The sequence below is a fragment of the Beta vulgaris genome, chromosome 8, assembly GCF_026745355.1.
Source record: "Beta vulgaris subsp. vulgaris cultivar EL10 chromosome 8, EL10.2, whole genome shotgun sequence".
Taxonomy (NCBI): domain Eukaryota; kingdom Viridiplantae; phylum Streptophyta; class Magnoliopsida; order Caryophyllales; family Amaranthaceae; genus Beta; species Beta vulgaris.
Genome location: NC_079209.1, coordinates 27,546,841 through 27,562,885, shown reverse-complemented (window position 1 = coordinate 27,562,885; position 16,045 = coordinate 27,546,841). Strand labels below are relative to the sequence as shown.

The following is a 16,045-nucleotide window of genomic DNA, read 5'->3' as shown; positions in this document are numbered from 1 at the left end:
CTTTGAAGAACAAAACGTCCTGAATAGGCTCTGGCAAGCTCCTTCTTTGTGGAGCAGAACGTCCTGGATGAGCTTCTGGACGAGCTCTTTCTTCGAAGAGCAAAACATCCTGAATTGACTCTGGACGAGCTCCTTCTTTTGTGGAGCAGAACGTCATGAATGAACTTCTGGACGAGCTCCTTCTTCGAAGAGCAAAACGTCCTGAATGAACTTCTGGACGAGCTCCTTCTTTGAAGAGCAAAACGTCCTGCATGAACTTCTGGACGAGCTACTTCTTTGAAGAACAAAACGTCCTGAATAGGCTCTGGCAAGCTCCTTCTTTGTGGAGCAGAACGTCCTGAATGAACTTTTTGACGAGCTCCTTCTTCGAAGAGCAAAACGTCCTGAATTGACTCTAGACGAGCTCCTTCTTTTGTGGAGCAGAACGTCCTAAATGAACTTCTGGACGAGCTCCTTCTTTGAAGAGCAAAACGTCCTGAATGAACTTCTGGATGAGCTCCTTCTTTGAAGAGCAAATTGTCCAGAGCTAGTCTTGGACGTCTTCCTTTCTCTTTTCCCTTTAATTGCTTTTGACTAACATTTTTACTTACTTTTTTCAGAAAAATGCCCCAACGTCCAAGGTGTTGGCGGAGAAGGCGGCCGTCAAGAAAAGACCGGCCACTACCAGTGATGCCCCACCCCCTAGAAAGGTAAGGGGGTTCACGGCAAAGAAGAAAAAAAGCATCACGGCCTATTCCCAAGGTCGTGATTGACATTCCGGCTGAGGAGGAGCTCCCCAAGGCCGATGAGCTGGCTATGGTGACCTACACGGGTCCTGCCGGCCAACCTGCTACTGAACAACCGGACGCGGTTGTGGCTTTGGACGGAACAGGGGATCAGCCTTCCCAGCTGGACGCGGCTGTGGATGTGTTCGCTTTTTCTGGGCCACTTGCCAAGCTGGTGGCTCAGATGCCGAAGGCATATAGGACGGCCTCCCGCTCCTCTGGTGAGTCTTACTATTCAAATATCGTTAGAACCCTGCGCGTTGGTGGGCGGCCAATGAGTCCCTCCAACCGTCAGACTGTCGTTATACCCGTCAGAGATACTGACGAGTCACCTCTTTCAGATAAGGGAAAGGGCAAAGCTGAAGAAGCTCCAGCCGGCTCTCCCACTCTATCTGACGACGAGTCTTCGGCCGCTTTCTCGAAGATGAGCTCGGCTGACAGAGAGAAGCTCAAGCTGGAGCTTTTCAAATGCTTCCCTGAACCTTACATCAAGGGTTTGAGGGGAGCCTCATCAGGGCATGTTGGCTACATGTCTCAACTGGATGCAGAGGTAACTTTTTCCTTGGACGTTTTGAATTCTATACTTGGATATATTTTTTCAAGTTTGCATCCGTCCTAACACTTTTCGTCTTTCCTTTGACAGCTCTTTTCTCGCAGCTTTATTGCCGAAGACCGGGCAAGGCAGCTGAGGAAAGAGAACAAAAAACTCGTCACTGACGCTACCAAAGCTGCCGACCATGATCAAATATTTATGCCCAAGTACGAAAGCAATTCATCCTAACACACTTCATCTGCTCCAATGGCTCTTTTTGGCCGAATATATCAAGACGTTTCTCAGATGCCTAAGTTGAAAACTTGTGAGTTTAAGAACTGTTAAGTTAATAACTTGCTCGGCCTGAATTTTGGCTATTATTTGTCATTGGATAAAGATTTAGTTATTTGCAATAAATTAGGTCCCTATCTGCCCCCCTTCTTGGACGAAGAGGTCTTAGTGACCTTTCTTTGTTTCAAGAAGGAGAAAGACCATAATTTGCTTAATAACTTGGACATTTTATGAAGGTTATTGTAACCCGTCCATCTTTGTTAAATTGTGAAATAACTTGTTCCTTTACTAAGGTTGTTATTTCGAAGTATGGCTTTGGACGGAAAGTAGGATACCTTTACTAAGGCGTCCTAATTCCAGCCGACCTTGTTTAGGAGATGTTTACTCTTTAAGTAAACAAGGTGCAGGCCGATTCCATGTACTTGTCCTTATAAGGATGATAACATGTTGGCCGATCTCCTAATAGAAGGTGTTTTTACTTGCTGCTCTGTTTTATTAGTCAGCTTGAACGATAGTATGCGTTTTTAACTAAATCAAGCAAACAAAATCAAACAGAGGGACAGTCATAGGAGAGAAGTAGAGCTGTATTATATGAATTTTGCTTGACGGAGAGCCAAGGTACATGTATACATTTCTACTTTTTTCATTGTGAGGTACTAAGAAAAGATTACACTTTCTCAAGGTATCATGTCAAGGCAACTAAGACGTCCTTGGTTTCAGAACCTAGGACGGATCCAATCTTCAATGTCCTCTCCGGACGCTCTGGATTTAAATAGATTTCCAATAGGCTCTCCACTGGCTCTGGACGTTCTGTCCCAAGCTCATGATAGCCATTACTTCTTCAGATGAATTTTTTTCTTCTGTAATAGACAAACATCTCCTTTTCTTGCTAGGTAAGAGCATGGACGGCTTGCCCTCTTGGAGGGGCTTTGCTTGAGCCTTCTCTACCTCATGCTTCAACTCACTTATATGGCCTTTCACCTTTTCAGCCGGCTCATCCTCCATGGCCTTTGGCCGCTCTGATTTCTCTTTCCATGATGATGGTCTCAAAGTAGTATGATAGCATTCTCTAGCCGCCTGCTGGTCTCCATACAAAGACCCAACTTTCCCACCATCACACTCAAATTTCATGAGCATCAGGTGAGTTACAATGACGGCTTTAATATGATTTAAGGTAGGTCGTCCAAGGATGACATTGTATGATGTCAGATCTCGTACTACCATGAACTTCACAAAAAGCGTTCTCGCAGCTTCCTTGTCTCCAACCCTGACGGGTAGGGTAACCGTCCCCATAGGATGAATTACCCCCCGCCAAAACCAATGATAGGATGATTTACAGGCACCAATTCATTCTCATCAAACTTTAATCTTGAGAGACAATCCACGCTGATGATGTCGGTGGAACTTCCTGTATCAATCAGGATCTGTCGCACCCTGAGATTAGCAATCTTCATTTCCACCACCAGCGGGTCGTCATGAGGGGTTCTTATCTTTCCCCGATCCTGCTCACTGACCACTATCTTGGGGAAAGGATCAGCCTCTACGTGATTGGTGAGCATCACCTGGCTGAGTTCCCTCAGATAGTTTTTATGGCCGCGAGTTGTTGGACCTCCAGCTGCGAATCCCCCAGAGATTACCATTACAACGTCTTCATTAGTACTTTCGTCATCCATCCTTCTTCCCTGACGATTGTCTTTTTTCTGGAATTTTCTTACTGACGAAGGTAGATAAGAGTTCATTTTTCTCTTTCGGGCCAAATCCTCCAATGCTCTCTTGAGATGCTTGCACTCATTCGTTTCATGACCACAATCCTTGTGGAAATGACAATACTTGCTTTTGTCCCTATTCCTGTAGGGCGTCTTCATCTCTGCCGGGGCCTTCAACTCATGTAGATCTTTAGTTTCCATGAGAATGGAATACTGATCTTTGTTGAACTCTATGGGCTCAACTGAGGCTGCCGGCTTAGACCTCCTGCTCCTCTTGGACGAGGTGGTCATTAAAGTCATCACCCAAGTTTCAGCTTTCTTAGGGAGACTCTTTTTTGGCTGAACTGCCTCATCAGCTTTCTTCGGCTCCGGCTCTTTGGCTTCTGCACAAACTTCCGTGGCATGGATGAATGCTTCGGCTTCCTTTAGAGCCTCTATTAAGGTTGTTATCTTCTTCTTCACTAAATCAAACTTAAAGCTGCCAGGTCTTAGACCTTAGATGAAGGCGTCAAACGCCACTCCAGCATTCAGATCTTGGATCTGTAATGCTTCCAAATTGAACCTCTTCACATAACTCCTTAAGGCTTCTTTAGGCCCTTGAACTACCTTACCTAAGTGCATGCTTGTCTTCTGCTCTTGACGGTTTGCCACAAAATGGCTGGTAAACAAGATACTAAGCTCAGTGAAATTGTTCACTGAGTTAGGAGGTGAATTGTTGAACCACTTCTGCGCCACTCCCTTCAATGTGGCTGGAAAATTCTTACACCATGTAGCGTCGTCAACTCCTTGGACGTACATCTGGTGCTTGTAGGCTGACAAATGATCATCTGGATCTATTGTTCCATCGAAAGGCTCGATCGTCGGGAGCTTAACCTTTGGGAAAGGAGGGGACTCCATAACTCTGACCAATAAAGGAGTTGGCCAATTGATCTGGAGTGCCCCAACCCGACCCTCAATGGGTATGTGCTCCCGGCGGTACTTCTTTAGTACCGAATTAGAAAAGGTGTTAGCTTAGGCCTGACGCCTATACACCATTGGCTGCAAAACTATTTTTTCTTGCCTTGGCTGAAAAGCCGAAGGTCCATGACTTCGTACTGCTGTTCTGGACATAAGCCTTAATGACGGGTCCTTCATATAAGGAGTGGAACTAGAGGCTGAACGCTGCTGAGCTGCCGCTCTCTTGGCTTCCAGATACTCCCTAGCATCCGTCTCCATTTTGTGGCCGGTAGGGGGAATATTGTCTCCTGGACGGACTACCAGCTTCCAGTCCATCTTCCTCCTTGAGTCACTAACAGCTGGCTGCTTTCCCTTGGAAGGCGGCCTGGACAACTCTGGCCGAGGTGGCCGGCTAGTCCTTGGACGACCCTCTTGAGACCTCGCTTTGAGCGGCTCTGCTGCATCTCCTCCTGGATTTATCTGAAAGAACAACATATTGTTCTTAATATGCTCTTCCATGACAGCGGTCATCCTGTTCTGGAAGTCATTTAAGACATTCTCTAAATGACCAGCTATCACTGGACGATCAAGATTTTCCTGGACGACAGGGGTCACTGTCCTTCCCTCAATATGAACGGCAGCATGATGCTTGTCCCGTCCTCGGGGTGGCCTCTCGTCATCTACAATATCTTCTACTTGAACCCTGAAACTTATGTTCCTCGCCACGTTTGATGTGTGACAATCCGTCATTGTTGCGTCTCCCCACAGACGGCGCCAAATGTTACGTAGTACGAAACTAGTAATGCAATACAACAACTCCCAACTTCAGGTTCTTAATTTGGAGACTTGTGCAACAATGATTGGGCTCGAATCCCGATTCTGAACTCCGATCAGCAACTTGCAAAAAGGGACCCACCCTGGAGGTTTGGGTGGTATTTCCCCCTCCGATGCTTAAGTCAGATATCAGGGATATGAAGGAACTTTTAGAGAGAGAAAGTAGAGAGAGAGAATTTATGGCAGAATAACAGTACTATGCTCTGAAAAACGTACCTTTCCCTGATTTCAAGGACTATTTATACTCTTTGGAATGACTACTATGCCTTGATGTCACCCTAATTTGGGAGCATCTGATTAGCTAAGCAATAATATGGTGACACGTGGAAAATGCTGATTTGTCAATATAATTTACCCTTTATGCAGAGATATAAGTTGCTTTCTCTGGGCCTAAGTACAATTTTAGGCCATAAGAAGGGTTTTGGTTCATCTTTTTCCTCATAAAAGTGTACTTTAGCCCATATAATCTTCTGATCTATATACTTTACCTTCATAAGCATGTGCCACATGTCATCTTAGTAGCTCTTGATTTTTAGGCTACAACAGGAGTAGTGGCTGGAAAGTTCTTACGATTCCTGGTCTACCAGAGAGGAATTGAAGCAAACCCTGATAAGATTCAGTCAATTCTAAACATGACATCACCGTCCAAAGTCAAGGAAGTTCAACGTCTAATAGGGTGCTTGGCGGCCCTAGGACGCTTTCTTTCTAAAACTAGGGACAAATGTCATCATTTCTTTTCAACAATAAAGAAAAAGGCATAATTTGAGTGTTCGGAAGAGGCGCAGCAAGCTCTCCAGCAGGTGAAAGAGCATCTCTAGCAGCTGCCTCGTTTGATAAGTCCGGCCGAGGGGGAAAAACTGTTTGTATATTTGGCTGTCTCACCTCATGCAATGTCGTCCTCCTGGCCGAAAGGGATTCAGTGCAGGTTCCCGTCTACTTTGTAAGTCATGTACTAAAAGATGCTGAAATACAAATACTCGCTGGTGGAGAAGTTCAGCCTAGCTTTACTCATGGCCAGCTGAAAATTGAGGCCATACTTTCTGGCTCATAGCACCCTTATCTACACTGATCTACCCTTAAAGCAAGTTCTACATAAGACGGATGCTTCTGGATGAATGCTGAAATGGGTAGTGGAGCTGAACATATTTGACCTAGCATTCGAGCCCAGAAAAGCAATCAAAGGTTAAGCATTGGCTAACTTCATTGTAGAGCTTACTCGGCCTGCAGTTGAGCCCGTTCTAGATCCAGCTGAGGGAAGACAACATTGGACGCTTATGGTTGATGAATCGTCCACTACTAATGGTTGCAGGGCTGGGATAATATTCCAATCATCAGAAGGGGACAAATTTGAGTATGCGCTCAGATTTAAGTTCCAGGCGTCAAACAATGAAGCAGAATATGAAGCACTGCTAGCCGGCATTAAAATGTGCAAAGCAGCTGGAGCCTTGGAAATTGAGGCGAAAACAGATTCCCTGTTGGTCGTCAGCCAAGTAAATGGCAACTTCGAGTGTAAAGAGGCCCCATTGGTAAATACATGAAGCTAATTCAAGAAGAGATAAAAACATTAAAGCGGTTTGTGCGCGACCAGATTCCAAGGTCCGAGAATCATCAGGTTGATGCTCTCTCAAAACTGACCAGTTCGACCGAAGGGGATATGCCGCGAACTGTGTTTTGGGAATAAAACCGGCAAAGAGCATTGATCAAGAGCAAGTTTTGTTCCTCGACCGAGGAAATGTCTAGATGGATCCCATCATCGAATTCAAGAAGACTGGACGCTTGCCATCAGACCCCTTGGAAGTCAAGTATGTGAAGGCAATGGACAAGTGGTTTGAGCTCTGGGATGAGACCTTGTATAAAAAAGCATTCAACCGGCCGCTCATGAAGGGCATTACCAGGGAAGACAGGTTGGATGTCTTAAAAGAACTGCATGAAGGAGCTTGTGCCTCTCACAATGGAGGGAGAGCATTGGGAGAGAAAGAATTAAGGACAGGGTATTATTGGCCCACCTTAAAAGAAGATGCCCTGATCTACGCTAAGAAATGCGATAGCTGTTAGAGGTATGGTAACATGCATCAGAAGCTGTCGAATTATCTGAACGCCAATTCTTTTTCTCCTTCCCTTCGCCAAATGGGGGATGGATATCTTGGGGCCGTTTCCTGTAGCTGCCAACGAGAAGAAATTCGTGTTAGTAGCAGTAGACTACTTCACTAAATGGGTCGAGGCCGAGGCAATGAGAGGGATCACCACTAATGATGTAAAAGGCTTTTTCTATAAGAACATCATTACAAGATTTGGTATGCCCCAGTCAATTGTCTTCGACAATGGACCGTAGTTTGAGATGCCCAAGCTCAAGGAATGGTTGGCCAAGCAGGACATTAAAGTCCACTTTGCTGCTGTTGTACATCCTCAGGAAAACGGGCAAGTAGAGGCATTTAACAAGATTCTCTCGAATGACATAAAGAAAAATCTAGACAATGCGAAAGGTTTATGGGTAGAGGAGCTGCAGGTAGTTCTTTGGTAAATCAGAACTACGGCCAGAAACTCGACTAGGGAGACCCTGTTTATGCTCGTCTACGGCTCTGAAGCCGTCCTTCCCATTGAGATAGAATAACCCACTCTACGAGTTATGCTATATTAAGAGGAAGCTAACTGCGCTGCCCTTCGCACGGCTTTGGACTAGGTTCCAGAAGTCAGGGGCTATGTTATATTAAGAATACAGCTGTATAAACTACGAATGGCCCGCGAGTTTAACAAGAAGGTGGCCAGACGTCCATTGAAGGTGGGGGATCTTATCTTAAGAAAAATAGAAGCTGTCGGTCGAGCCAACGAAATGGGCAAGCTCACGCCGAATTGGGAAGGACCTTACAAGATCACCCAAGAAGTTCAAAGTGGCACCTTCTGCCTGGAGGCTATGGATGGCCATCCAATTCCTCGGACGTTGAACTCGGACACTTTGAAAAAATACTACATCTGATGTAATTAAAATAGAAGTTGTAGCTCTCTGCTAGCAAAGTGCCATGGCACATAAATGAAAAAGTAGAAATGTATACATGTATCTTGGCTCTCAGCCAAGCGAAATTCATATAATACAATTCTACTTTCGCCATATGACTGTCTCTTTACTTGTTATGTCTTACCATTTGATTAGGAGTATCTTATCACCGGCCAAAAAGGTGGTCAAAGAATAAATTAATAAATATCAAAATAAAGAGCAGCACAACAAAAATACTTCTATTAGGAGATCATCCAAACATGTTATAAATCACTAAGGTTCAAACATGACACAAGCTCTCAATTGATAAAACTCCAAAAGTTGACATCAATCTCCTAAACGAAGATGGCCGGAATTAAGAAACCTTAGTAAAGGAGTCTTACTTTTCATCAAAAGGCCACTCACAGTAATAAACACCTTAGTAAAGGAATAAGTTATTACAATAAGAAAACGGGACGGATTACTAAAATCCTAAAATATTCTTCCTTGCAAAGTATGTCACTATCAAGAATGGTCGTTCTCCTTCTCAGAATAAAGAGTTTGCCCAATTATCTTCGTCCAAGAGGGGGGGGGGGAAGACAACCAATGCATAGTGAACATATAAACAAAAAGCAAGTAGCAAGTCGTCCAAAGTCAAGCGTCAAGAAATGACCTTAGGCTACAGAAGAACTACACCAACACTTGTGCAGGTTAGGACGAATAACTTTGGCACTTAGTGTTCAAATAATGTTTGGATTAAATTCGTCCATGATTGGAATGTCCAGATATCTGGACGAATAACTTTGGCACTTGATGTTTATGTTTGGATTAAAGTCATCCTTGGATTAAATTCGTCTATGATTGGAACATACAGATTATAGGACGAATAACTTTGGCACTTGATGTTCAAATAATGTTTGGATTAAATTCGTCCATGATTGGAACGTCCAGATGTTAGGACGAATAACTTTGGCACTTGATGTTCAAACAATGTTTGGATTAAAGTCGTCCTTGGATTAAATTCGTCAATGATTGGAACGTACAGATTATAGGATGAATAACTTTGACACTTGATCTTCAAACAATGTTTGGATTAAAGTCGTCCTTGGATTAAGTTCATCCATGATTGGAACATCCAGATTATAAGACGAATAACTTTGGCACTTGGTGCTTAAATAATGTTTTATTGAATTCATCCATTATTCAACACTGGATGGTTAAAGTTGTAATTCCAAAATTCGTCCATGATAATTCGTCCATGTTTATTTAGAGTTAGTGAAGATGTTGTAATACTTGATATGAAAATTAAAAACTTGTAAACAAGAGGTAATGATTAAAAGAAAAGATTCTATTATAAAAAGTCTAAAAAGGATTACAACCTAGACTACAAAAGAAAAATTAAACTAAGTAAAAAAAAGGCCTAGGGCGAGGATGTAACAGGAATGGGCTAGACATTTTGCTCAGGAGGGAGGTTGGTGTCGTCAGCTTGGGTCTCTGGGTCGGCCGCTTCCTCCTCTTCTTCATCGTCCGAGGACTCTTGAAATACCGGAAGTTCCTCGCCAGCCAGAGTGGCTTTGTGAAGCCTCTCTTGAAAGTTTAAACGACGTTCGTATTTAGGAACGCCGTCAGCTTCGGCCAGCATTTTGAAAGCCTTCACAACCCAGGACTTTGAGGTGTCTATAACCTTGTGAAGAGCCCCCTTGGCGGATTCGAAGGTTTCCACGGCCTCCTGCTTCAGCTCGTGGTTCATCGCCCGTAGATAGCCATTTTCTCTCTGGAGCTGAACTGTCGTCAGGAGGGCAGTGTTCCTTTCATCCTTAAGAGCCAACTCAAGGGCCACCTTCTCGTCCAGGAGTTTAGTGAGCCGGATGAGTTACCTTTTGTTGGCCGACTCAAGCTCGGCTAAATGCCTCTACCAAGCCTCCCGCGACTGGCGGTGCAGAACCTCCTGCTCGGCCATGGCAAGTTGAGCCTGGTCCCCAGCCTTTGTTGCATCCCGAACGATCTGCTTCTTTTCTTTCCTAAGTAGCCTTGCCCAGTCCTCTGTTATTATGCTACGAGCAAAAAGCTGAAAAAGAGAAGGTCAAAGTATGTCAAGACGATAAAAAAAAAGAAACCAAATTTACAAGTATAAAAGGAGAACGACAGAGAAATAAATGTTATACCTCGGCAGCCAGTTGAGACATTTAGCATACATGCCCAGATGAAGCGCCTCTCAAGCCTTTAATATAAGGCTCAGGAAAGCAGTTGAAGAGCTCCTACATGAGCTTCTCGCGATCGGCCGAAGTCATCCTCGTAAAAGCGGCCGAGGAGTCGTCATTCGAGAGAATCGAAGAACCATTAGGAGCTACTTCAGCTGCCCCTTTGCCTTTATCTGAAACGGTAGATTCGTCAGTATTTCGGACAGAGATGACGACTCTTATTCTGTTGGACCGACTCATCATACGCCCGCCAACGTGCGGAGTCCTAACGATGTTTGAATAATAAGACTCACCAGAATACCTAGAGGAAGATCTGTAGGCAGGAGGCATTTGGGCCACCAATCCTGCTACTGGCCTAGAGAAAGCCGAGTCATTAGCCGCGTCTGGCTGGGAAGTCAGTGCTTCAGCCTTTTGGGCTTCCTCCATAACAACAACCGCGTCTGATTCTTCAGAAGAAATTAGGGGAGCAAGGTCGATCTCCCCGGCGTATGGGACCATGGCCGTCTCCTCCATCGTCGAAGGAATTTCAACCTTCGGTAGAGAGGGACGATCAGTTTTCTTCTTTTTGGCTGTGAAGCCTTTGGATTTTTTGGAGCAGGAGCAGGAGCATCTCCAGTAGTGGCCAGCCTTTTCTTGGCGGCTGCTTTCTCCGCCAACGCTTTTGACGTTGGGGCATTCTTCTAAAAAAAAGAAAGTAGGAACATGAGTGTCAGAAGAAGAAGACTCGTCCTAAGAAAATTAAAACTCCAACTTAGACGAAGCTTACCCAAAGAAGAAAAGTGGCAAGACCTTTTAAAAGACAGATCGTCCAAAAATCAAATAAAATGATGGTCCCTTGACGAGGTTTTGCCGAAGGAGAAGAACGTCATTGAATTTCTTGGTCGCCTTTCGAGTTGGATAGGGATTCGTCCAAATGAGTTAAAGGAACTCTCTGGACGACCCCTAGCTAAGTAGAAAACCGGCCATAAGGAGCATGGCGGTTTTTCTCTTCGAAGAGGGAAGCCTCTATAAGTTTTGACTCGTCCAAGAAATCAATCAATGTATTGATTCCCTAACGAGTCTCATGCACTGAAAGAGACCGGCTTGAGGTTTCTTGGACGCCTTATGATCTACGGAAAGGTTCGTCGAGAGAAGATGCTAGCCGATAAAAAAACAAAATTATTACCAAAGTGTTCGCCCTTTTTTCAGAACTGGACTTGCTGTACTCTTTCCATAACGAGCTGGTGAATTTAGACATGCTTAAGTCCCCTAGCCAAGACTTTTTAAGACGGCTTTGGCTGCAGCTGAAAAAGAAAAGCACTGAGGTTAAGATACAGTCATTAGACGAAGCTATTTACATGGACGTTCTCCTTCTACGAAGGACCCTAACTCGTCCATAAATTATCCTTGACAAGGAACGTCAAGATATGGACGTTCTCCTTCTATGAAGGACCCTCGTCAAGAAATCCTCCTCGATGAGGAACGTCCAGACATTGATGTCCTAGTTCTACGAAGGGCCCTCTATAGGTTGACCTGTAGAGACCGGCAAATTGGCGCCTTCTCCACTTTGAAAAAGATAAGGCAGTTCTCTGGGGTTAAAAGAGAATTCCAACCGTCTTGGCGTCTAAATGGTAAAAATCCTCTTTCAAGGGGAAAAAAATGCTACGTAGTGCTAAACTCGTAAATAAATATTATAATCCCCAATAGTAGGCTCTACAATAAAAGACTTGTGCAACAATGTCTGGACCCAAAACCCAAACATGAGTTCCACCAACTGACCTGCAAAAAAGGGACCCACCCTTGAGGTTTGGGTGGTATTTCCCCCTCTGAAGCTTAAGTCAGGTATCAGGAGTGTAAATAAAACTTTTAGAGAGAGAAAGGGTAGAGAGAGAGCATTTATGGCAGAATAACAATACACTGCTCTGAAAAACGTACCTTTCCCCGGATTTCAAGGACTATATATAGTGTCTGGAGTAATTGTTGTACCCTGAGGTCACCCTAATGCGGGAGCACCTGATTGGTTGAGCAATAATTTTATGACATGTGGCATGCATTGATTGGAGAGTACACATCATCCATTTTATACTAATGCTTTTCACAGATGCTGGGCCTAAGTACAATTTGGGCCAAAAAGGTGGCCTAGTGTAACTCTTTTTTTAGAAGATTGTACTTTCTGCCATATACCTTTTTGGACCCTGTACTTTTTGCAGCAGTGAAGGGACACGTGTAGGAGCTAGATGAACCCACGTGTCCTTTTTGGAGTCGTTGATCTTTAGGCTACAACATTTGCCCCTTAAAAGAGGATTTTTACCATTTAGACGCCAAGACGGTTGGAATTCTCTTTTGACCCCAGAGAACTGCCTTATCTTTTTCAAAGTCGAGAAGGTGCCAATTTTCCGGTCTCTACAGGTCAACCTATAGAGGGCCCTTCTTAGAAGAAGGACATCCATGTCTGTATGTTCCTCATCGAGGAGGATTTCTTGACGAGGGTCCTTCATAGAAGGAGAACGACCATGTCTTGATGTTCCTGGTCAAGGAGAATTTCTGGACGAGTTAGGGTCCTTCGTCGAAGGAGAACATCTATGTTTGGACGTTCCTCGTCAAGGAGGATTTCTAGACGAGAGTCCCTCGTGGAGGAAGATTTTTGGACAAGGGTTATTCGTATAACGAGAAAGTCCATGTCTGGACGTTCTTAGTGAAGGAGAAATTTTAGACGAGGGTCCTTCGTCGAAGGCATGCGTCCATGTCTGGACGTTCCTAGTCGATGACGATTTCCGAACGAGGGTCCTTCGTCGAAGGAGGACGTCCATATCTGGACGTTCCTCGTCGAGAAGGATTTCTGGACGAGGGTCCTTCGTAGAAGGAGAACATCCATGGCTTGGCGTTCCTGGTCAAGGAGAAATTTTGGACGAGGGTCTTTCGTCGAAGAAGGACATCCATGTCTGGACTTTCCTGGCCGAGGACGATTTCTTAACAGGGTCCTTCGTCCAAGGAGGACGTCATATCTTGACGTTCCTCATCGAGAAGGATTTCAGGACGAGGGTCTTTTGTAGAAGGAGGATGTCCATGTATGGATGTTCCTCGTCGAGGAGGATTTTTGGACGAGGGTCCTTCATGGAAAGAGGACGTCCATGACTGGATGTTCCTGGTCGAGGACGATTTTCGGACGAGGGTCTTTCGTCCAAGGAGGATGTCCATATCTGGACGTTCCTCGTCGAGGAGGATTTCAGGACGAGGGTCTTTTGTAGAAGGAGGATGTCCATGTCTAGACGTTCCTCGTCGAGGAGGATTTCTGGACGAGGGTCCTTCGTAGAAGGAGAACGTCCATGTCTTGACGTTCGTGGTCAAGGATAAATTCTGCACGAGGGTCATTCGTTGAAGGAGGACGTCCATGTCTGGATGTTCCTGGTCGAGGACGATTTTTGGACGAGGGTCCTTCGTCTAAGGAGGACGTCCATATCTGGATGTTCCTCATCGAGGAGGATTTCACAACGAGGGTTTTTTCTCAGATGCTGGGCCTAAATATAATTTGGGCCAAAAAGTTTGGCTAGTACAACTCTTTTTTCAGGAGATTGTGCTTTCTGCCATATGCATTTTTTGGACCCTGTACTTTCTAGCAGTGAAGGGACATATGTAAAAGCTAGATGAAGCCACATGTCCTTTTTAGAGCCGTTGATCTTTAGGCTACGACAACCTTCATGCAATAATATATAATATTTAAAAGAAAATAAATTCAATTAATGAAACATTGCATATGCTAAATATTCACCTTAGTCAATTTTGAAATTCTTCTCAGCTCCAATTCCATAGTGGTGTAAAATTTCTCAAAACGTTGAAAATTAACTAGAAGCAAATGGATAGAAAATTTGGAGAGAGAAAATAATGTGACATGGATATAAAAAAACGAAATGATAAGATATTAAGATTTAAGACAGACATAATATAGAGGGAAGCCAAAATTTTGAACTTCAAATTTTGCCAAACCATCCTTTTTAAAATTTGAAATTTTTGTTTTTACCGCCAGATCATAATACATTTGGTAATTACCAAAAATATTTTGGACATTACTAAAACTACTAAGTGAAGGGTGTTTTCATTACTCATCAAAGCCATCCTATATTGGAAAAATATGTCACTAGGTCCATTAGGCCCAATACCTCACCAAACCCATGAAATTGAGTTTTGGGACCCCATTTGTCCCTCATTTTACTAAAAAGCCCAAATTAACCCCAATTATATGTTTTAAGGTAACCACCAAACATGTTCTTGGGATACCAAACCCACTAAGTGAAGGATGTTCTCCCAATAACAATCCATTATTATTACTCATCAAAGCTATCCTATAGGGATTGGACAATCATGCCACTGGGTCCATTAGGCCCAAAACCTCACCAAATGCCATGGACTTGAGTTTTGGGGCCCCATTGTCCCTCTTTGTACTAAAAAGCCCAAATTAATCTCAGATCATATGCTTTTAGGTAACTGTCAAACATTGTTTGGTTATTACCAAACATTGTTTGGTTATTACCAAACTTATCCAATCACAATCCATATCCATTACTCATCAAAGCCATTTTATGGGGATTGGACAATCATGTCACTAGGTCCATTAGGCCCAATACCTCACAAAACCCCATTGACCTGAGTTTTGGACCCTCATTGTCCCTCCTTGTACTAAAAATCCCAATTAACCCCACATCATATGCTTTTAGGTAATTACCAAACAAGGTTTGGGCATTACCAAACTTATGAATCACAATCTATACATTACTCATCAAAGTCATCCTATGGGGTTTGGACAATCATGTCACTGGGTCCATTAGGCTTAACACCTCACCAAACCCATGAAGTTGAGTTTTGGGCCCCCATTGTCCATCCTTATACTAAAAATCCCAATTTAACCGTAGTCATATGCTTTTAAGTAACTACCAAACATGTTCTAGGGATTACCAAATCCACTAAGTGGAGGATGTTCTCTTAATCACAATCTTTTACCATTACTCATGAAATCTATCCTATGGGAATTGGACAATCATGTCACTTGATCCATTAGGCCCAAAACCTCATCAAACGCCATGGACTTATGTATCCGGGGTGTAAGAATTTCACTAAACCTTTTGGTATCCTCACATTGTTCAACATGAAATCGAAGCATAGTTGGACAGATAAAATTCTAAGTGAGTTGTTCACGTTTTACAAGAATTGCTAGCAAAGGGAATGAAATGCCCAACTTTACCTACGAGGCATAGAAACTGTTGTGTACATTAGGTATGGAATATGAGAAGATACATGCATGTCAAAATTATTGTGTGTTGTATTGAAACGAGTACAAGGATTTGCATGAGTGTCCTAGGTGTGAAAAGTCTCGATACAAGATAAAGGAGAATAATGATGATGGGATGAGAAAGAAAGAAACTCTAGCGAAGGTTTTTTGGTATGTTCCAATCATTCTGAGATTTAGGCGTTTATTTTCGGATGAAAATAATGCTATATTATTAAGGTGGCATGCAGATGAGAGGAACAAAGATGGGATGCTTAGACATCTAGCCGATTCTCCGCAATGGAGAAATATCGATCGAAAGTTTTACGATTTTGGTAAAGAACCTCGAAATCTTAGGCTTGGACTTTGTACAGATGGGATGAACCCATTTGGCACACTAGGTACCCAGCATAGCACTTGGCCGATTCTACTGACAATTCATAAGCTCCCTCCTTGGTTATGTATGAAGCGGAAATTTATTATGCTATCGCTTCTTATTTCGGGTCCTAAGCAACCGGAAACGACATAGATGTGTATCTTGACCTACTCCTTCAAGATCATGAAATTGGTG

General features: G+C 43.6%; 1 protein-coding gene across 1 annotated transcript; it reads right to left on the bottom strand.

The window, feature by feature from the left end:
• Positions 1-2,888: 2,888 nt before the first annotated feature.
• On the bottom strand, positions 2,889-4,979 carry LOC104901278 (uncharacterized). Its single transcript, XM_010688830.1, has 3 exons — positions 4,587-4,979; positions 3,905-4,166; positions 2,889-3,787 (listed from the first exon to the last, which is right to left on the bottom strand). Exons 1-3 carry the CDS (start codon positions 4,977-4,979, stop codon positions 2,889-2,891), a joined length of 1,554 nt encoding a protein of 517 aa, XP_010687132.1.
• Between the last annotated feature and the right edge of the window lie 11,066 nt (positions 4,980-16,045).